This window comes from Fusarium sambucinum, chromosome IV (assembly GCF_050947815.1).
Source record: "Fusarium sambucinum isolate potato_lamoka chromosome IV, whole genome shotgun sequence".
Taxonomy (NCBI): Eukaryota; Fungi; Ascomycota; class Sordariomycetes; order Hypocreales; family Nectriaceae; genus Fusarium; species Fusarium sambucinum.
The window spans coordinates 3,487,723-3,510,712 of NC_139291.1; the positions used below are offsets into that span (position 1 = coordinate 3,487,723).

The following is a 22,990-nucleotide window of genomic DNA, read 5'->3' on the forward strand; positions in this document are numbered from 1 at the left end:
GCATGCATATACCCAAACGTTACCCACAATCAATCTCAGACAAATCCCAATTCCTCCTCGGCTCAACCACCTCCAACAACCGGGCTTCCGCCGACAATCAGCCATCGCGAAGCCGCAACCATTCAGATCCGATCCAGACCAGTCCACTCCGGCGCCGTCTCCAAGGGTCCCGCTCCGCTTACTCCAGCTCCGCCCATCGAGTTGAGCTCCGAGCTCCGCCGCCGCCTTTCCAGGCTCAGGCCCGGCGCAGGCCTTACCTGGTTGCTTTTCTCACCATGTCCGACTCACCCCCCCCATCGCCATCCTCACACGCGACGGCTCACGCGTACGCAAGTAATGGACTTGAGATGCTGCAGGCTGCCAGCGATGCGGCGCATGCCATCATTGATAGTCCCCAGAACTTGCAGCATGCTGCCTTAGCTGCTGCTGAGGTTGTTGGCCATCAGCAGCAGCAGCAGCAGCAGCAGCAGCATCATCAGCATCAACCAATGGACCAACCTCCCCAAGAAGACCTCATCCACACGTCCGAATTACCGACACAGCTTATGCCTGAAAATGGAGCTGTTATGCGCGATCCCACCATCAACCCAAAGTTGACTCGTCTCCGACGTGCTTGTGATATGTGCAGCATGCGCAAGGTTAAATGTGACGATTCCAACATTCCCTGCCGACCATGCCGAGACCTCGGTGTAGACTGCACCTTCAATCGAGAGACAAAGCGTCGAGGACCACCCAACAAGCATGCTGAAGCTGCAAAAGCCGCCAAGCGGACACGGCCGGATATTCCAGCAGCAGCAGCGGCGGCAGCAGCAGTAGTGTTTGAGTCATTGTCTCCTTCACCCCAGACTGCCGCCAAGACGTTGATGAACATCTCGACCGAGGGTGTTCTGGATGCTGAAACTATTGCGCCCATGCCAGTCTTGGAACTCCTCGTTGATGACTTCTTCACCTATATTCACCCACTTGCACCCTTCCCTCATGAGCCGACATTCCGTCAATCTTTCGCAAATCGCGAAGATCGTACCAAGCCCGAGTTCCTCGGGTTACTGGCAAGTATGATCTGTACCCTTGTTGCGTCCTTTCCCAGAAGTGCGAGAGAGCACCTCAAGGCTCAGCACAGCACTCATCTGTTCCCTCGAGCTATCGTCATGGTTGAAAAATGCCGTGAGATTGCTTTGTTGACACGTGGGAGCAAATGGCAACTCAAGCAGCCCAAAACGCTCGATGACGCTGCGACCAGCTACTTTTTGGGTCTCGCTTCGGGATATACTCACCAATGGAACGCCTCAGGTCACTTCATGGCCGAGACACTGACCCTCCTTCGCGAGCTGGGTTTCAATCGGCCCAAGCACCCCGGTGATCTGCCAACCTTTGGCAATGACAATTGTTCGCCAGATCCTCTGCCGTTCAATCATGTCAAGGATCAGATCGGGAAACGCATTTTCTACTGCTTGCTTCTAGGCGTGCGGTATGTATTGATCATGGTTGTTCTGAGCCAATCTAACATATTACAGATCCTTCTCGCAACTTGGTGCATCGTCTGCTGACATGGTCATTGCCCCATCTACACCTAGTCTGCCCTATCCCGCATATCCAGAAAATGTTGACGATATCTGCGTTCTTGCCAACGAAGTCATCCACCAACAAGACGGCAGTGTTACTCTGTTAACAGGATTCCGTTTTGCGATCGATATCTACACTACCATGAACGGCATTGTGAGTCTTGAGCTAGCTTACGGTATGAGCACCCTACCTTGGGCAGATCAGCGAATCCTTCTTCGAGACGGTCTGCTTGCAGCCAAGAGTATCACCGACAATCTACCACCCGAGCTACAGCTTGGAGATCACGGCATCGAAGCAAATGCACTGACCAGCTTCGACGACTCTGGTATGCAATATGCGCCCCCTGCTTGGCCCAACAGCCAGCCGGCCCACGATCTGCGCAATGTGATCAAGAACCAGCCTGCGCGGCGTCGACATCTCCAGTACGAGATACAAAAAGCCAACATTTTTGTTTCACAACTTGCGACTCGTTCATACTTTGTGGAATTGTATTTTGACCTTCGGGATGTCCACCTGACGGAGCAGCAGCAACAGCAGCAACAGCAGGACAACAATCCTATCGAGGGCCAATCAGAGGAGGAGAAGGCGGCTCAAGATGCCGACGAGAAGGAGATACACGATTTTATGTCGGCGGAGCGTGAGCTTATTGTGCAGAATCTGCTCACTGTCCTAGGATCTATTTCGCAGCGAAATATGGAGCCCAACGGCGGATCACTCATCAACAAGATTCGTCAAGTAGCGTCAACACTTCTCAATGACGCACCGGAGCGAAAGGGGCCATTCGCGGTTAAATCGGAAGAGGCACTGTCGCAGTTAATCAACATCTTGGTCAAGCTGGAAAAGACAGGCCCTGCCAGCGGAGGAGGCATCGATGCACAGGACCCATCACAGATGACATCACAGGATGAGGAGGAGGAACTGAGACACTGGGCGGATCTACGAGATTATCAGATAAGATTCGCGATGCAGGGAGGCTTCGCCGGAAATCTGTAACGAAAAGGTTGGGTGGCGATTATGACACGTCGAACGACCCTGTTACATCGCATCACTATCGGGGATGGAAAAAGAAGACCTGATGCTAGTGAGAGGCAGTAGTCCTGTATGATACTGAGGCGTTGGCGCGGTGAATAGTCTCATAGAGTTTTGGGGAACATCTGTCCATGGTTGCAAAGTTCAAAGAGCTAGCAACTTAACAAAGATGATGTGATAGGCCAGACGCAAGCTTTGCAATCCCGCAATGTATTCATTTCCCGTTTGTCAATCATTGCCAACATAATTTATTAACGCCCATCCTTCATTGTAGATCAACCTCTCCGTATCCTCATCTTTCGCCGTATACTCTTCATAGGCCCTGTCACAAGGAATTTTTGGTTCGATGGTTCAGCCGTTCCATTCACTGTCCCGTGATTTGCTTCTACAGCTGTTGCGCCTGACATGGATCCTTCCAACTCAGCCAGCTGAAGGTTGGACCATGTATCATGCGTCGGCATATTGCGGTTGGAATGTGGTGGTGATGTGTCCAGTTCGTATGACCTTGTTGGGATGTCCCCCGTCAGTTCAACGGGTGAACTTGATGTGCTTAGCGCCACGGAAGATGATCTTTCAGACTCGTCAACTGTCAAGTCTGAGTTTCTTCCATACCCCAAATTCCCAGTAAATCTTCTTCTCGGGTCCGGTGACAACATTCTCTCAATATCGGCATCGCTGTAGCCTCTAATCTTTAGACTTTTGGTTACTGCCGGGTTTCCTCGGCCGTCTTTGTACGTCGTGTCTGCATTGCGATTCACTAGCATCTCTAAGATCCGTCGCCTGTCCCTGCTCAATTTCTTTCTGCCTTTGTACTCGTTTGGAGCACAAGCGAGCATCAATGGCGTCTCATTCAGCCCCGAGACGAGATTGACGCCCGCACCCTCGTGTAGCAAAAGCCCGACCATGCTCTCGTTCCCTCTATCGCATGCCTCATGAAGAGCTGTTGTTCCATATGCGTCAGTTGAGTCTATATGAACCAACTTGAGGCCCAGCTCTGTAGAAGGCGAATGGTGCACAGGCTTCTTGATCTCTTCAAGAAGCAACTCCATCGTACCTTTGGTATCACATCGATGCAACGGCGTCCGTCCTTTAGAATCCCATACATGGACTGAGCCAGTGACTCGCAATAGTGCTCGCAGTACAGTGTTGTTCGAGTGCTGAACCGCCACCAGTAGAGGCGTATCGCCGTTGGTGTCTGGAGCTGCATGAGATACTGTGAGAACCAGTTGATGAATTACCTCTGGCTCAATGGCCATGTCTGCAGCTGCCTTGTGGAGTAGTGTACTGTTAACCAAGTACTCATCAGGTATAGAAAGACGTCCTCCTATTTCCGAGGCTTGGAAGTCATGTTTGTGACACCAGCTGATTGTCTTTGCGAGTGCATTGGGCTCAGAAGTAGGGTCATACAGCAGTGTCTTGGATAAAATCCTCTTAAAAGCATCCAGATTGTCCCATTGTCCCAAACACTCGTATTGTTCGCATATCAGCATTGATATACGCTGTATCTTGTCCGAGTTGTTGCTGCGATCAGACAAATATGTATTGAGAGATAATCTCAGGAGGTCTATTGCTTCCTCACGGTCGCGTAGTTCGGCGCATAGGGTTCCAACCTGTTCCTGTTCATCGCAAAACTCGGGGTTGACATCGAGGTCAGATTTGTCGAGAAGACCTTCTCTAAGTTTCTTCAATCGCTCCCATGCAAGGGCCTCGTAAGATTTGACGTTTGGCACACATGCTTTGATGATACGGATATAGGATATTTCCATCTGAATCGAAACCGATACCGAAGTCGCAATCACATCCTCATCCGTTGACTGCATCTCTTTTCGATGCTGTATCGCTTCTTCGTGTGCCTTCTTTGCAATCATTGGTAATCCGGCTTCGTACATGCGCTTTGACCGAGAGATGGCGGCTTCAAACCTATATTTAAGCTCCTCAGGACTGATGACACCTGAAGGCCTTCTGGATGCCTCGTTTCTGCTGAATGTACTTGGTGTTACTGGCGGGGAGGCGTTGGCAACCACCGGGTCCGGAAATTCGCGCTGAGCTGCTACGTCGGCGACTTCATAGAGAGCTTCTCTCCATCTGTTCAAATCGGGTTGTTCGTCTTCGTCTAGTTTCTCGGGATTTTCGTCGCTGATGCCCTCGAGAAACTGTTGGACTCGGTTGACACTAACAATAGGACCAGATGCAGGTGCAGAAGGGGGATCTAATCTGGCGAAACTGTTAGTATCGTGCAAAGTGAGAGGGTGAAAACAGCATACAACGATAGACCAATAGCACTTAGCTGGAAGATCTGGGTATTGCGACTCAGACGTTCAAGTAACTGGCAGTCCTCTTGAAGTTTCAGCTTGAGAGGTAGCCAATATTTGTTACCACTCCTTCTTGGGTCTATTGTTCTTTCCAACTTTTGGAGATCATCCATAAAGTCTCTTGTGAACTTATCGATGGCTTTGCAGAGATTCTGTTCGGGTCTTGTCAAATTGCCTTGTCGAGCCCTGATCCTCGTGTCCATCAGACGAAGTGACTCGGCCAACACTCCTCCCACGACTTTCCAATGTTCGACATTCCTCGGCGCATTTTTTATTGAGTTGACAACTTGATCGATTCTCCTCCACGAAGCAAGACCAGCAACAACAAAACTCAGGATGGCTGAGGCGAACTCTGCCATTTTGGACGCAGTAGGATCATGGTGATCTTTCTTGTTTGTCGCAGGTAAGCTTGCCAGACCACTGACAACGCTATACTGCACCCTCAAGGCAGACAGGAGTGGGTTTTGAGGATGACGCAAGTACTTGTTGGGTTGTACACGGAATATACTTATGCAGCATGCATCCCCGCATACGAAATCAGGCTGTGAGCCCGCTCCAATATCTCTCTCTTACCTGTGACACACACCCTGCCGTCAGATGACCTCGGTGATTAATATTTGGGCTCACGAAGAGGTACTCTCTTTGGCTTGAGAATAAGGCTGTACCACTGGCTTTGTAATTGTATTGCAACATTATTCGATCAATTGCTGGTGGGCATCAGTATTCCGGTTCCCTGAACTGCCAAGGCCAAAAGCAAAAGAGACGAAATTAGTAAGCCACTTTATGCCACTTAGACTATACTTCTTAGACTATTTGTTTTTGTACCCCAATGCTTAGAGGTCAACTCTTCTGCTCCCTGCTGAGCTGAGACAGGGACTGGGGTCCAAGGATCATGACTTCTTGCAAACAGTCCAGGAGAGGGCTGAAATAAACTTCCCCGTGGGGTGCTTCCCAAAATGGCGATATGACCCGCTGATTTGCGCTGCTCTCTTGCGATGTTCTGGTGGGTGGCGAGCTCGCAGTGCTGACCATGTTGGTTTACCCGCAGGTCGTACATAACTTCATGACTCTAGACTAGAGGCTTTGCTTGTCCTACATACTTGGCTTTGGGGGCTATGTTGGTACATTTCGTTTCAGCCATTATGCACAAGGCCTGGAATTAAATCAGGCTGCCGTAGGATAGACAATGGGAACGACAAGATGTCGTTTGTTCCTTCCTCATCATTTTGTCTTGAGGTTAGGAGCCCTCTTTCTGAATCAATTGCGCATCGTACAACGGCCATGTCCAGAAGCGATAACGGTAGACTGGCCAGTCTCAGACAGAGACTGGAAGCATTTTTTGAGAGACAGATTCACGAGCGCGACGAGTTCGGCAATTCCTTAGGTGAACAAAAATCTTGTCAAAATAACACCTCCTATGCTAATTACTATTCCAGCTGGTGTATCGGAGCCCGTCTTACGAAAAGGCATCGATGCTCTCTGCACCGAACTCCCTTCACTCGAACGTGTCCAAGTCGAACGAGCCGCCGAAGTAGCAAAGAATGGGAACTACTACTATCGCCTGTCCAAAGGACTGATCACCAACCTTTCCCCCGTCGTTGAGCTCACACAAGATGAGAAAGATAATCTCGTATCCGAACGAGAACGACTCTTCAGTCAAAGAGGGATGCTTAGCATCATCTGCACTGTTTCACTTGCAGCCTTCCTCCAGGGTCATGTCCAATCGTCCATCAACGCCATGAGTCTCTTTGTCGAGACTGTTGGCATCGACATCGAAAGCCAAGGTGAAACGCAAGGAAACGGCGCCGACAACATTGCTCAATGGCAACTTGGAGCCATGAATGCGATACCATTTCTCACGGCCGCGTTTCCTGGCGCACCCTTATCACTGCCTGTCAATTACTGTCTCGGTCGACGAGGAGCACTCGGCCTTTCAGCCCTTCTTATCATTGCGAGTTCGATTGGATCTGCTTTTGCCAAGACATGGCAGCAGGTTCTTGGTGCTAGAATTGTTGGAGGAATAGGTGGGTAGTACAATTAATTACCAACACTTAAACTGACATCAGGGTCATAGCTATGGGCATCAAGGCAGTCAGCGCACCCATCCTCGCCTCTGAGACAGCTGTTGGATACTGGAGAGGCTCCACGATCCTGGCATGGCAGCTTTGGTAAGCATTGCCACTTCCATACTGTTTCTCTCATAGCTAACGCTTATATGCAGGGTCGCTTGTGGTATTATGATAGGGTTTGTTGCCAACTTTATTATCTCTGCTGCCACCAACACTCTAGATGGGAAGCCCAACGTTGAGCCCAATCAACACGGTGGTAGATACCACGCACTCCAATGGATTGCTGCGGCTCCCGCTATCCCATCCCTCTTACTTTTCATTGCTGTCTGCTATTGCTACGAGAGTCCTCGGTTCTACATGCGACCTGATACGCCCAATTATAACCTTGGCCGTGCCTTCGATATTCTGCTCCAAGTCCGAAAGACAAGAGTAAGTCTAGCTGTATACACGCTGTCTTGTCGGTGCTGATGTGCTACAAGCTCCAAGCTACCCGTGATCTGTTCCTAATATGGTGGTCTAATGAGGAGGGAAGAGCTGTCCTTGCCGAACCACACAAGAGCCACAACGAAGAGACTATTCACCAAGACCACCGTAACGCGGAAAGTGCAGACGGTTTTCGTAGCAGTAGAACAGCGAGCTCTGGACTAACGTATTCATCGCTCATTTTGGTTGTAATGCAACTATCGGCGGATCAGTTCAAGCCTCTATTCACTAGACGAAGGCTTAGAAACGCCCTATGGAGTAGCTGTACTGTCGCTCTCGCACAGCAACTCTGTGGAAGTACGTTGCTCTGGCGCCATACAATGTACCTAGCTAACATATCTTTGCAGTCAACGTTTTCGCATTCTACTCAAGTAGGACACATACTATCAACCTCGGCCATTACTGACACTCTACTAGATGGAATCTTTAGCGATTACGGTGTCAGAACAAGTATGGGCTATAGCTTTGGCTTTGGTGTGTATCCTGTCCTTATTTGATGCTATCGGCGGCTTACAAAAGCAGGCTGTGTCAACTTTTTCTTTGGATTGTTGGCTATGAGGTACGTCACTGCACACTCATCTATTGGCTTGCATCTCTAACCTAACGGTAGGTCGATTGATATCATCGGGCGACGCCGCTGGCTATTGTCAACACTGCCTTTGATGAGTCTCTTTCTTATGGCAGCAACGATCGCATACGCAGTAGGACCCCAAGATACTACAGGAGGCCAGTCCAGGCCTGAAGCAAACACTTCGGCTGCAATCGCCGGTATCATTTTTATTTACCGTGGGTAGACTCACATCAGTATTAGACTGATCGCTGATCTTTTGCAGTGTTTGCTGCTTCATATTCCCCTGGGCTTGGCCCTATCCCGTTTACTCTGGCATCAGAGAGGCAAGTCATTTTTGCTCGATCTTTTGTTTAACAATAACTTACATGTTGTAGTTTCCCTCTAAAGAATCGAGAGGCTGTATGCCATACCGCTTTGTATGATAATCTCAAGTCACTAATGTTCGCTAGGGCGCATCCGTTGCAATCTCCATCAATCTCTTTTTCGCAGGCCTCCTGACGATTCTCCTCCCTCGTATCAATGCACAGTTCAAGATAGCCGGCACACTGGGATTCTTTGCTGGTCTCAACGTTGTTGCTTTTATTCTCATCTTTTTCTTTGTCGAGGAGACGAAACAACTTACTCTTGAAGAACTCGACCAAGTGTTTGACAATCCCAAAAGGCAATTTGTAAACTACCAAATGACCCGCCGTCTCCCGTTTCTTTCCAGAAAGTATCTGCTGTGGAAAGATGCCGAGAGACCTCAGGCGTATGATGAATGGGCGCTTGAAAATAGACAAGGGTCTGATTGGGGCGGGCGAGATTGAAGGAAGCAGGATTGAATCGCATATTGCTTGGCTGGCTTGGCTGGCTTGGCTTTGACGCTCGGTTCGAGGGTCTTTGGGAATCTTTGGTTTGTCGAAACGTCATCGGATACTGGATAGCAAGACTAATATTCTGGGCGTCGATCCCAAACTTGTTTATCAGTAGGTATTTATCTAGTAGTTATTCGCATTTCGTATTTAAACTTTTAAACTTTCCATATCTCCACTTCTATCTAGTCTAGGTACAGGCTAGAATGATTACTCGTTAGCTAGCCGGGAGAGGGGGGCAATTAAGTAAGCTTAGTTAAGTATAAAATAGCAGGATATATATAAAAGACTAGGATAGCTAGATACTGCTAATTATTATAAATAAATAACTTTTATTTATTAAATATATTAAAACTTAAAATATAAATTAATATAATTTATTTAATTTAAGTTTAAATTTAATATATTTTTATTAATTAATTTAAAAGCTATTTAAGCTATTATTTCTTTATACTTTAAGTATACTTAAGCCTTTAATTATAATATTATTAATAGCCTTAAATACCTTTTAAGTCTTTAAGCTATTATAAATTAATTCTTTAGCTTTTTATATATATATATTATTTATATTATAAAGAGGCTTAAAGTAATTAATACTTTTAATTTTAAAGTACTTATAAATTTAAAAAAAGGCTATTTATATATATTAATAAAGGAAAAAAAGGAAATAATAATAAGTTATATAATTTAAATATATAAATTAGGCTTATTTTATTATAAGTTAAGCCTAGTAGTATAGGTAAATAGGGAATATTTTAAGTATAATAAATTCTATAGCTATAGATAGGCACTATAGGCAGGTTAAGCTCTATTAATAAGATATAACTTAAGGAATTATATTTAGGATTTAATTAGTAATCTAATTAAAGTAATAATAATAGTATTATTACTATATAATTTAATTTACTTATAATTATAAAATAAGTAGGTTTAGTCTTAAGCTATAATAGTATTTCCCTTTTTAATATTAAGCTTTATTAAAATAAATTATTAAAGTCTAGGCTTATTAAGGTATTTCTTATAGAAGTTTATTATAATCTATATAGTATTCTCTATATAGGCAGTAAATACCTTTATTAAATTAATATAGCTAGCCTACTTTATAATATACTTTAGCTTAAAGTAATTTCTTTAGCTTTATTTATTTTATTATAAATTAATAATATCTTTAACTTTTTACTTTTCTATTCCTTTAGCTTTTATTAATAATAATAGTTTTAAGTTTTATTTAAATAGTAAATCTATAGCTATAGGCTTTAATAAGTTTATATAAAATATAAGGTAAATCTTTATATTAACTAGTAATTCTAGTTAATAAATATAAGGCAATATAATCTTTATAATCTTTAAGGGGCTAATATTTTTCTAGTTTAGTTTTTTTTATAATCTTAAAGTTTTAATATTCTAGGTATTTAATTAAATAAAGTCTCTTTTTTAATATTATTAGGCTAGCTATTTATATTAATTTACTTAAGCTTTATAATAAGCTTAAGTAATAATACTTTTTACTTTTAAATACTTTAAGATATTATTTATAGTTTTTATAAATTATTTTATATTTTTAATAATAAAAATTCCTTTAATAGTAATTATAGGCTTAAAGCCTATTTAAAGGTAAAACTTATAGTTTATAAAAAATAGGGATATATTAATAGTCTTAAATTTTAAGGAGTTTATTATAAACTTTACTAAAGGGAGCTATTAGGTTTAATTATTTTATAGGTATAATATATAGACTTATAGGTATTATTTTAATATAGTATTTAATCTTTTAGTTTATTTATTTATCTTAAGGTAATATATAGTAAATAATAGTAAATTAATTAATAATTATTATATAAGCTTTTTTTAGAATTTTACTATAAATTAAAGTCTTTAATTTAATACTATAGTCTATAGAAGCCTATATAGCTTTTATATTTCCTTTAGATAATAGTAAATTATATCTTTAATATTATAAATTCTTTTATATATAATAATATATCTTATTTTAATTAAGTAATAAGCTATAATTAGAATAGTATTATTTTCTTTATTAGGCAATAAATATATAATAAAGTCTATTAATATATATTATTAGGCTTATTTAAGAATAAATAAGGGTTTTAATATATTTTATTTTACTTTTTAAGCTAGGTTAGCTCTTTAGTATATATAGCAGTTCTTAATTTATTATTTAATATAAGCTAGTATTTTAGGCTAATAGTAATCTTAGGAAAGTAAATTATAAGTATAAATATAACCTAGGTATTTTACTATAAGGTATTTATAATAGGCCTTTAATAAGGTAATCTTAAGAGGATTATAATTTAAAATATAAATATAGTCTTAATATAATAGTTATTCTTAAATAATCTTATATTCTATAAGTATAATCTTTAGGTATTATAATATATTAGTCTTTAAGGCTTATAATATTAACTATAGGTTATTATTAATTTAATATCCTTTATCTAGTAAATAATTAATCTCGTTTAATAGCTTTATAGAAAGTAATAATTCCTTAGGTATTAATATAAGCTAGCTTTATTATAGTAAATAGTAAATATAAGCTCTTTAAACTTATAATAATAGAAATTACTAATTCTCTTTCTTTAATATTACCTAGCTCTAATATACTAAGTATTTATTCTCCTTTTTAAAGAAATCCTTTAACTTCTTAGTTAAAGTATTAAGCTTAATTCCTTATTTCCTAGGTTAATATATAATTTAAAAGTTAAATTAAGATAAAAACTTAAACTATTAGGCTTATTATTAATTAAATAGCTTTATTATTATAAAGTATTTAAGGTTTTTATAATTTATAATTATACTTATTAATAAGGATATTCCTTTTAATTTAAGTCTTTATTCTTTAAAATAGCAGATAATAGCTATAAGCTCCTTATTATAAATCTTATAATTATATTTAATAGCTATATACTTTTTATTAAAAAAGGTAATTAAGTATAGCCTTTTATTATTATTATATTATAATAATATATTAATAGATATATAGTTAAATATATTTATCTCTAGGATAATATCCTTTATTTAATTAAAGAGGTATAATATTAAGGCTAATATAAAGGCTTCTTTTAATTTCCTAAAGCTTACTTTATATTTCTTATCTTAAATAAAAAGAATATCCTTTTATATTATGCAGTTTATTAAGGCAATAAGCTTAAAAAATTCTTAAATAAATTTCCTATAAAAACTAATAAACTTAGTAAAGGCTTATATATCTATTATATAGGTTAAAGTCTATTAATTCTTAATAGTTTTAACCTTAGCTAAGTCTATTTTAATTTTATTTTTATTAATAAAAAGGCTAAAGAATTTTATTTTAAATACTAGGAATTTATATTTATTTAAGTTAATATAAAGGCTAATTTCTTAAAGCTTTTATAATACTATCTTTAAGTATTTAATATATTTTTCTTAGGTCTAGCTATAAATTAGGATATTATCTAGGTAAATAATATAAAATATATCTAGGTATTTTTAAAGTATACTATTAATATAGTATTAAAAGATTATTAATGCTTTTATTATATTAAAGGGTATTATTAGTAATTTATATAGGCTAAAGTAGATTTAAAAGGCTATTAAATACTTTTAGCCTTTTTTAATTCTTAAATTATTAAAGGTAAATATAATATTAATATATAAAAAATACTTTATTTTAAATAAATTATTTAGAAATTCTTTACTTAATAGTAATAAGTATTAGTCTTTAATTATAATATTATTTAAGGCCTTATAGTCTATATAGAATTATAATCCTTTTCTTAGCTTTTTAATAAAAAAGATTAAAGAGGCTATAAGGAATAAGCTTAATTTAATAAATCTTTTCCTTAGGTTTTTATTTAGCTATTTATATAAGGCTATTAGCTTATTTTAAGATATATTATATAGGGGTTTAAAGGGCAGTTTTAACTTAAGCTTTAATTTAATATAATAATCCCTTGCCCTATAGAGGAATAGCTTTTTAGCCCCTTTAAGTAAAAAGATATTTTAAAATTCTAATAATTCTTTTAGTAATTTAATCTAGGGGATATTAATTTATAAGGTATAATTAATTTATGTTAAGGTAATAATAAAGAAATAGCAGTATTTCCTCTTATTATATAGCTTTATAGCTTTTAAGGATATTAGTAGAATATCTTTTTATTATAAGCTTATAGGGATTTTTTATTTTATTTAGTAGAGGATTTTCTTTAAGATATTTTATAAGGCTTTAATTTGTATAGGCTAAATAAAGGTATTATAATTCTTTTAATAATATTTACTATTAAAAGTAAATATATAAATAATAAAGCTTACCTATAGGTTATATTATTTTAATAAAGGTATTCTTAATATAATAAAATAGCTAGCTAGCTAAATAATATAAAATATTATATTCTTTTAATAAAAGTCTTTAATATAGAGGCTAATATAAATATAGTAGATTATTAGGTTACTTTTTATTAATTTATTATTAAATATAGATAATTTAAATAGTTATTTTAAGGATTAAAATAATAGCTTTTAAGATTTAATTTAACTCTTATTTATAAATCCTTTACCCTCTGCTTTTATATTAGCTATAATATATAAGGGTATAAGTTCTTTTTTAGCTATATTTATATTAATTAGTAATATTATTAAGTTAAAATATTAATTATTTTTAGTTTTAATTAAAGTTCTATAGATAGTAATAATAAATATCTTTATTTTTCTTATTAAGGTAAATATAAAGGCAGAAGCTTAATATTAACTTATAATAAGCTTACTTTATTTTCCTATAAGGCTTAAAAACTATAAAAGCTTAATTAATTAAAAGTAAAAAATTAAAAAGAGAATTAATAGCTATTATAGAGAAGGCTATATATAATAATAATTTAATAAAACCTAATAAGATAATTATTAGGCTTAAAATAATTATAAAAGTAATAATTAATTAAGTTATAGTAAAAATATTAATTATTCTTTTATTATTAATTAGGATAGTTATAGTAATATTAATTGCTAAGGTTTATAGATTCTTTAGCTAGCTAGCGGTTTTTAAAGAGGCTTTTTTCCTTATAGGGTAATAAAGACTTTTTTTAAAGTATCTAGAGATACTCTTTTTATAATATATTTATTTTTTATATTATAGGCTATAAGTTAGCTATAAAATAGTATTATTAGTTTTCTAGTTTTTATAGGAAGGCAGCTAGGTTATAATATTAATAGTTAAGCAATAAGTTATATATTAATATTCTATATAGCTCTTAGGAAATAGCTTACTTTAATAAGGTAAAAAAGGCCTCTTTTAATATTTCTCCTTTTAATATAAGGTATTAAAACTTAATAAAGAAAATATTAAAATCTTTATAGATTTAATAAAAGTAAAATAATTTAAAATAGGTATTATTAATATAGTTTAAATCTTTAAAAGTATATTCTAGTAAATTAATAATATCTTAGTAGTTTAAAAGTTAATATTCTTTAGCTTAAATATATAATAAAACCTAGGTATAGGTATATCCTTTAAGATAGCTAGTTATATAAGATATTTAAGTAAAGTATATTAAGAATTAATTATAATTAGCTTTTAGTTTTAAGTATATCTAGGAAATAAAGTAATATAGATTAATTTAGTTATCCTTAAACTTATTAGGGTTAAGTAATTATTTAATAAGATTAATTAATTTAATAAATTAGAAAAAAGGCAGAGAAGTTATTCTTATAAGAGTTATTATATAAAGCTTAGTAAAAGTATTAATTTTAAGGGATTTATAGATATTAGGTATAATAAGTTAAATAATATTAAAGGTATAATATTTAATAAAGTAAGCCTTAAAGATATTATTATTTTTCCTTTTTAAAGCCTTTTTATATTATTATTTAATATACTTAAGCTAGGCTTAAGCAGAGTTATATTTAATAGTAATTTACTATAGGAATTATTTATATACTTAGTATTTATCCTTTATATTTTAAGCCTTATTTTCTAGCTAGGATATATAATTTTAAGTATTCTTAGTATAAGTATATATATTTTAAAAGTATTTAAATTAATTATCTAGGTATTCTAGGGTATAATTATAAAATAACTTAATATTATTTAATAAAAAAGGTAAAAATAGGTAAGTAAATATTATATTTAGTATTTAATAGGTAAAAGCTATATAATATTATAGGTTAAGTCTAGTAATATAGGTAAATAGGAAATACTTTAAGTATAATAAATTCTATAGCTATAAATAGGTATTATAAGTAGGTTAAGCTCTATTAATAAGATATAGCTTAAAGAGCTATATTTAAGATTTAACTAGCAGTTTAATTAAAGTAATAATAATAATACTATTATTATATAATTTAACCTACTTATAACTATAAGGTAAGTAGATTTAATCTTAAGCTATAATATATTTACTATAAAATAAGAAATTAAAAATACTATAAATATTTTATAAGGCTATTATAACTTAAAGGTATAGCCTATAAATAGGATATAATATAGGCATTTTTATAATAATTATTTCAAGCTTATAAAGTTAATATTAAAGGCTTATAAAGTATTATATATAAAATATAAAGCTATTAATATAAAAGATATAAAAAAGTAATTTAAGTACTTAAATAATATAATAATAGCTTATAATTTTAATACTTTAAAGACTTAAAATATTAATAAAGTAAATATTAAAGTTAATATAATATAAAATAAGCTAAAGTATTTTATTATATATATTAAAAAAATAATATATATAGAGGTATATTCTTTAAAAGATTATAAGACTTATATAATTATTAGTAATAATAATACTATTAAAATAATAATTCCTTTTTAATTAATCTTTAAAGCTTTTTTAATATTTAAATAGGTATTTATTAATATAAATCTTAATATAAGTTTATTTATATCTTTAAGACTTTTAATTATTTTATAAAGAAATAAAATAGCTTAAATAGTAAATATCTAATAACTTAATAATATTATAAGGCTATAAGGCTATACTTTTAAATAAGCTTTTAATAAAACTCTATATTAAAATAAAGCTATATAAAATAATAAGATAATAATAAATACTTTCTTTTTCTTTATATAATAAAACTATTAGTAAAAAAAAGCAAGAATAATAATAAAAAAGCAAATTATCCTACCTTTAATATTTAATATATTAAGCTAATCTAGATTATAATTATAATATTAATACTATATTACTATACTATTTAACCCTATAACTATAGCCTTATAGCTAGGCAATATATAAGGTAATTTTATTATATATATAATAAAATTATTAAAGTATTATATATTAGCCTAGCCTTATTTTAAGATTTATATAACCTTATAATAATAAAGCTAAGATATATCTCTATAGGCTAAAGACTTTTAATTAAAGATAATATAGTATTAGCTATATTTAACTATAAGGTCTTATAATTCCTTAATATTCTTATCTCTTAAAAAGATTTATAATAAATTTAATAGAAAAAGTAATAGCTTTATATATTATATTATAAGATTAAAAAAGAGAATACCTTTATAATAAAAAATACTATATTTTATAATATAATAAATTAATATAAGCTATAGTTAATAAAACTAAGGATATTTATTTAAACTATTAAAAATAAGTATAAGTATTTTAAGTAATAGGAAACTCTATTTAAATTAAAGTCTATAAAGGAAGAAATTTATATATATAGTTAAGAGTTTAATATAAAGTTAAAATACTAAAGTAAAATAAATTTACTTAATGCTATAGTTAATTAAACTAAGTTATATAACTAGACCTCTTATTATATTATATAATTATTTTAATCCTTATATAATTATACTATTAATAATTTTAATAAAGGCTAATATAAGTTTATATAATTAAATTTAAGATTCTTTAATATAATAATAACTCTTAAGTAAATAAAGCACTTTAATAAAGTATTTTAAGAGAAATTTACTATTATATAGAATTATTAGCTTAACTTTAAAAAGTAATTTAAATATAATAAATACCTTTAAAATAAAGATAATTACCTTATTACTTATAATATATTATTAAATTTAATATTAAAGGAAAAGTTAAATTTTATATAGTAATTACTTATTATTAATAGGTTTTTAAGCTATAATGCCTTTAAATTTAAAGAATATATAATAAAATTTAATATTCTTATAGTATTTCTTTCTCTTTATTTAATATATATCTTATAGCTAATAAATTTAAGTATATTTTAATAGATAAAGGAGGTATATTAAAGAAAGCTTTATAATATATTAAGGAAGGGAAATTTAACCTTTAATTACTATATCTTTATAGGAGCTTTTTAAGTAAATACTTAAGGAATTAACTTTTTTTAAAAAAAGCCTTTTTTTATATTAAATCTAGGAAATCTTTAATAAAGGCTTTATAGCTATATATATTATTAAAGGCTTTTAAAAGTCTAGTATTTTCCCTTATATAAATTAATTAATAATAAAATACCTTTTAAAAAATTAGCTATAGAAAAAGAAGACCTTTAAACCTATTTATTTTTTACTTTTCCTTAATAATATATAATTTTATATTACTTTTAATATTACTTTTAATATTAGTAAGTATTATCTTTATTAAAATTATTAATAATATAATTATATAAGGATTAAGATAATTATATAATATAGTAAGAGATCTAATTATATAACTTAATTTAATTAATTATAGTATTAAGTTTTACTTTAATATTTTAACTTTATATTAAACTCTTAATTATATATATAAATTTCTTTCTCTATAGACTTTAACTTTAATAAAGTTTCCTATAGTTTAGGCTACTATAGCTAGATATATAGGAAAGCTATTACTTAGAATATTTATATTTATCTTTAATAGTCTAAATAAATACCCCTAGTTCTATTAATTATAGCTTATATTAACCTATTATGTTATAGAATATAGTCTCTTTTATTATAAAGGTATCCTTTTTTTTAATTCTATAATATAATATATAAAGCTATTGCCTTTTTTATTAAATTTACTATAAGTCCCTCTAAGGGATAGGAATACTAAGGAATTATAAGACCTTATAATTAAATATAGCTAATACTATATTATCTTTAATTAAAGGTCTTTAGCCTATAGAGATATATTTTAGCTTTATTATTATAAGGTTATATAGATCTTAAAATAAGGCTAAGTTAATATATAATACTTTAATAATCTTATTATATATATAGTAAAATTGCCTTATATATTGCCTAGCTATAAGGCTATAGTTATAAGGTTAAATAGTATAATAATATAATATTAATATTATAACTATAATCTAGGTTAGCTTAATATATTAAATAGATAATTAAAGGTAAAATAATTTACTTTTTTATTATTATTTTTACCTTTTTATACTAATAGTTTTATTATATAAAAAAGAAAAAAGTATTTACTATTATTTTATTATTTTATATAGCTTTATTTTAATATAGAGTTTTATTAAAAGCTTATTTAAAAGTATAGCCTTATAGCCTTATAATATTATTATATTATTAGATATTTACTATTTAAGCTATTTTATTTCTTTATAAAATAATTAAAAGTCTTAAAGATATAAATATATCCTTAGGCATTTAAACCTATAAAGAAATAAGTTATTATTAAGACTATTACTTTATTAATTAATATAATAAAAACCTATTATTAATACTTAAGAATTTTATATAAATACTTTAAATAATATATAACTTAATAATCTAAGTTATTAAAATAAATAATAAGCTTTAAAAGGGCAATTTAAGTAAAAGCTAGCTTATATAGAAAGGGATATAAGTTAATAAGAATATACTATATACCTAATAATAGAATAGCTTTAATAAGTATTTTAAGGGAATAATAAAAAAGAAAATAAAGCTCTTAAAGATAAGTAATAACCTTTTAATAGAATTATAGCTTAAAATTATAAGAATAGCAGTTTATTTACTTAATTAAATACTTAAGTAAAGTCTTAATTAAATAATACTATATAAATATTTTTATTTAAGTATATAAACCTTATAAATAGAAAACTAGCCTTAAATTAGCTATATAAAGGTTATTAAATATAAAGTATTTACTATAATAGATTTAATATAATAAAAAGAAAAATATCTCTTTTTAAAAATAAGCTTAAAAATATAAATAGGCTATTTAATTAAATATAACTTCTAAAATATCTTTTAAATTTAAAACCTAGTTATAAATAAGATATATATTACTAGAGATATTATCTTTAATAAAAAAGAGCTATTTAATATTAATAAGAAATAGATAAAGGAATTAATAGTTAAATAGACCTTTAAAGATATTTAATAAAGAATAAAATTACTTTTAAGTATTAAATAGCTTAATTAAGTTATAAACCTAGTCTAAGGCCTAGATAAGCTTAAAATATATAATTTAAGTCTTAATAAGTAAATTAAAGATTTCTTTATAGTAAAGAATACTTAGGAAAAAGATTAATTTATAGGAAAATATACTTAAGCTTAATTTAAGCTTTTCTTATTACTACTAGATAGCTTATTATTAAGCTTTCTTATATATATTAAAATATAGATTTATAATAAAAGTAAGAGAAAAGTATTAAGAAATAACTTAATAATATTTAATTAAGCCTTTTTTATAAGTATATAAATAGTATTAATTATAAAATAAAATAAGATATTTCTAATAAAAGTAATAAAGAGGAAAGCTATTTATAGAAGATTAAAGCCTAAGAAAGATTTATAAATAAGTAATTTAGACTTTAATCCTAATATATAGAAGTATTATAGAAAAAACCTATTAAAGGTATTAAGCTTTTATAGTAATCTAAAAGGATATAAATTTAAAGAAAAGTTTAAGAAAGTATAAAAAGATTATTTAAAAAGTTATAAATAAATAGGCTTTTAATTTAAAATATTAAAGTATAATTTATATATAAATAACTTATAAATCCTAGACTATATATAGGTATTTACCTATAAATTTAATAAATATAAATATATTTAGAAATATAAAGTAAGACTTATTATATAAGGAGATTAATAATAAAAGTTATTAATTAAAAAAACTTATATTATAATATTTATAAGGAAATTATTTAAAATACTTCTTATAATTATTACTAAATATAACCTTAAATTACTATAATATAATATAGTTAATATATTTATTAATATAAAATTACTAAGTAATATCTTTATAAGGCTTTTTCTTAGCTTTAAAAATAATAAATAAAAAAATTAAATCTTACTTTTATATAAAGTATTATATAGACTTAGAGTTATATTTCTTTTATAATAAATAAAGCTTAAAAAGATATTTAAAACCTTAAAATATAAATTTCTTTTTATAAAATTATATTATTATTAAAAAGATAATTATTTTTTTTTTTATTAATAATATTATTATTATATTTAATAAAAAGAATAAAGAAGCTATAATATAAATTATTTAATTACTTAAATAAAGATATAAGTTAACTAAGGGAAATAAGCTATAATAATTCCTAGGAATAGAGATTATTTAAGATTAAAGCTTAAAAAGTATCTAGGTTATATAAGTAATATATCTAGAGAAGATATATAAACTTTATACTATAAAAATATTAAATACCTCTTTAATAATTAAAAATAAGCTTTTCTTAAATAAAATAACTATAATATAATAAAGTATAAATTAATATAAAAGAATAATTAATTTAATATTATATATAAATATAATTAGCTAATTAGATATCTCTTTTATTATATTAAGACTAGTAAGGTTTATAAATAACCTTAGTAAAATATATATTAAAGCAGTAAATTAAGTTTTTAATTACTTATATATAACCTATTACTATAGACTATACTTTAGAAATAGAAATAACTTTCTAGTCTATAGTAATACCTTATTTATAAATAACTTAATTAATTATAAAAGCTTATAAGGATTTATAATAAAGCTATTTAAAAGCCTAATTAAATAGTAAATAAATAAATAAGATATAGTAATAATATTAATAACTAAGGTAAAGCTATTAGTAATTTTATAAGTAATAAAGGAAAGTCTTTTTTAATAAAGATTTCTTTAAAGTCTTTAAATTAATCTATAAAATATTAATTTATAACTTATTTATAATAATAAATAGATAATTAATATATTAAAGAATTTAATTTAAAAGTTAAAGATTAAATTAAAGTATATAAATATATATAACTATTAGCTTAAAGAGAGAATTTAATATAATAAAATCTCTATAAGCTATAGGGAAAGTATAAAGCTAATTACTAATAGCTTAATAAAAGCTTTATAAGGTTATAATCTTAGAGAAAGTTATAAGTAATTTAGCCTAGTAAATATTAAATAATATATTTTAAAAAGATAAAAAGAGGATTTAAAAGAAAAACTATTATTAAAAATCCTTAAAGAACTTTAAATTTAATAAAATAAGCTTTATTTATATATTTATAAGCTTAAAATTATAAAATTAATATTAAAAATATATATAAGTTTATAATACTATTTTATTTTCTATTAAATTACTTTAAAAATAAAAATAAACTATTTAAAGTTAAAATCTATTATTATTAGCTAAAAATCTACTTTTATATTATAAAACTTAAAAACTAAGCTTATTTAAGTTAAATAATAATTAAAAGAGACTAAAGGAAAATCCCTATTTATAATACTCTTAAGGATAACCTTTATAGTAATATAATACTTAATTAGCTTTTATAAAATCCTAAATTAATTAATATAATCTAAAAGTATAAAATAAAGCTTAAAAGTAACTTATTAATTTTACCTTTATAGAATAGTCTCTAGAATAGGCTATATAATAATTAAGAAAAAAGAGAGCTACAGAATAGGCTAAAATAAGGCTAATAAGCTTAAAATTAATAAAAAGAAATATAAAATTAATTAAATAAGCTCTTATATTAGCTAATAAAATCCTCTAGTCTTATACTTCTTATAATAACCTTTATTAAATTACTTTAATAAACTCTATTACTAATATAAGATATTATATAATAAAGATAATATAAGTAAGGCATTAACTAGTATTTAGCTTCCCTAAGATTTAAAAGTTAAAAATAAGCTTTAAAATAATAAAATAAAAATTAAACTTATAACTTATTTTACTTCTCTTTAGTCTTAAATACCTTTTTTATATAATCTTTATAAATCTTCTTTAACTTTCTAGCCTTATTTTTTTATAAAGCTTTTTACTTTTTACTATTAAAATAAAGAAGATATTACTTAATAACTTTTTCTTTATCTTTAAATTAGAATTAATAATATAAAATATAGTTTTAAAGCTTATACTTAAAGGAAATAGGTAAAGTTAATAATATATTTAATTTATAATTTAAAGAAATTTAATTAATATTACTATTATAATATAGGCTATTTAATATTAATAAATAAGCTTTAAAATGCAATTTCTAAGCTTAATTTAATTTATAATATTATAAAACTTAAAAAATAAAAAAAAGCTAGAAAATTATATTATATTAAAGAAAACTAATTAATAAATAAAGTAATAATATAGTTAAAAGAAGCTAAAATAATTAAAATTAACCTCTAAAGTAAGAAATTATATATTAATTATAAAAATAATAATAAAGGAAAAAAGAAAAAAAAATTAAAATATAAATTAAAAGGCTTTATATATTTATTAAAATATAAAAAAGGTATATTCTATAGTAATTATAATTTATAGTTAAAAATTATTAAGTAAATATATTCTTAAAATATATTAATAGCTAATTTATTTTAAAAAGAAGAAATTAAAAGACTTTAAAATATATAAAAATTAAGGCTATTTATAAATTAATTTTAATAATTAAATTAATCTAGGGGAATATATTAAAATATTATTACCTTATAATAGGTAAATATAAGCCTAATTTTAATAAAAGGAATAGCCTTTTATTAATAATAGAGTTATATAAGATTAGATAGACTTAATTAAGGTTAATATATTTTATCTACTTAGAAAAAGGGGAAATTATATAGCTATATATTAATTTAGATAGAATACCGTGAATATATATATCAATTTTCTATATAACAGTTCAACAATTCCGTTAGCAACGTCATCCTGTGCAACTCCAATAAATCCTCAAACGCTTCCAACGCATCCAATCTGTTCTCTCTCAATCACAGCGACAGAACCAAA

At 29.3% G+C, this 22,990-nt stretch overlaps 3 protein-coding genes across 3 annotated transcripts; 2 read left to right on the top strand and 1 right to left on the bottom strand.

Annotated features, from left to right (window-relative positions):
- Nucleotides 1-275: 275 nt before the first annotated feature.
- FSST1_001134 (Zn(II)2Cys6 transcription factor) lies at nt 276-2,556 on the top strand (the record flags this gene model as incomplete). The annotated part of the gene is made up of 2 exons (XM_083225349.1): nt 276-1,468; nt 1,515-2,556. The coding sequence occupies 2 exons, from the start codon at nt 276-278 to the stop codon at nt 2,554-2,556; spliced, it is 2,235 nt and encodes a 744-aa protein (XP_083091316.1).
- Nucleotides 2,557-2,867: 311 nt separating this feature from the next.
- FSST1_001135 (ankyrin repeat domain-containing protein) lies at nt 2,868-5,263 on the bottom strand (the record flags this gene model as incomplete). Its single annotated transcript, XM_083225359.1, has 2 exons — nt 2,868-4,806; nt 4,857-5,263. 2 exons carry the CDS (start codon nt 5,261-5,263, stop codon nt 2,868-2,870), a joined length of 2,346 nt encoding a protein of 781 aa, XP_083091317.1.
- A 922-nt stretch (nt 5,264-6,185) lies between these two features.
- Nucleotides 6,186-8,833, top strand: FSST1_001136 (uncharacterized protein; the record flags this gene model as incomplete). The annotated part of the gene is made up of 12 exons (XM_083225370.1): nt 6,186-6,288; nt 6,341-6,928; nt 6,979-7,072; nt 7,126-7,402; nt 7,453-7,753; nt 7,804-7,827; nt 7,874-7,930; nt 7,979-8,015; nt 8,067-8,242; nt 8,290-8,350; nt 8,402-8,426; nt 8,477-8,833. 12 exons carry the CDS (start codon nt 6,186-6,188, stop codon nt 8,831-8,833), a joined length of 2,100 nt encoding a protein of 699 aa, XP_083091318.1.
- Nucleotides 8,834-22,990: the final 14,157 nt, after the last annotated feature.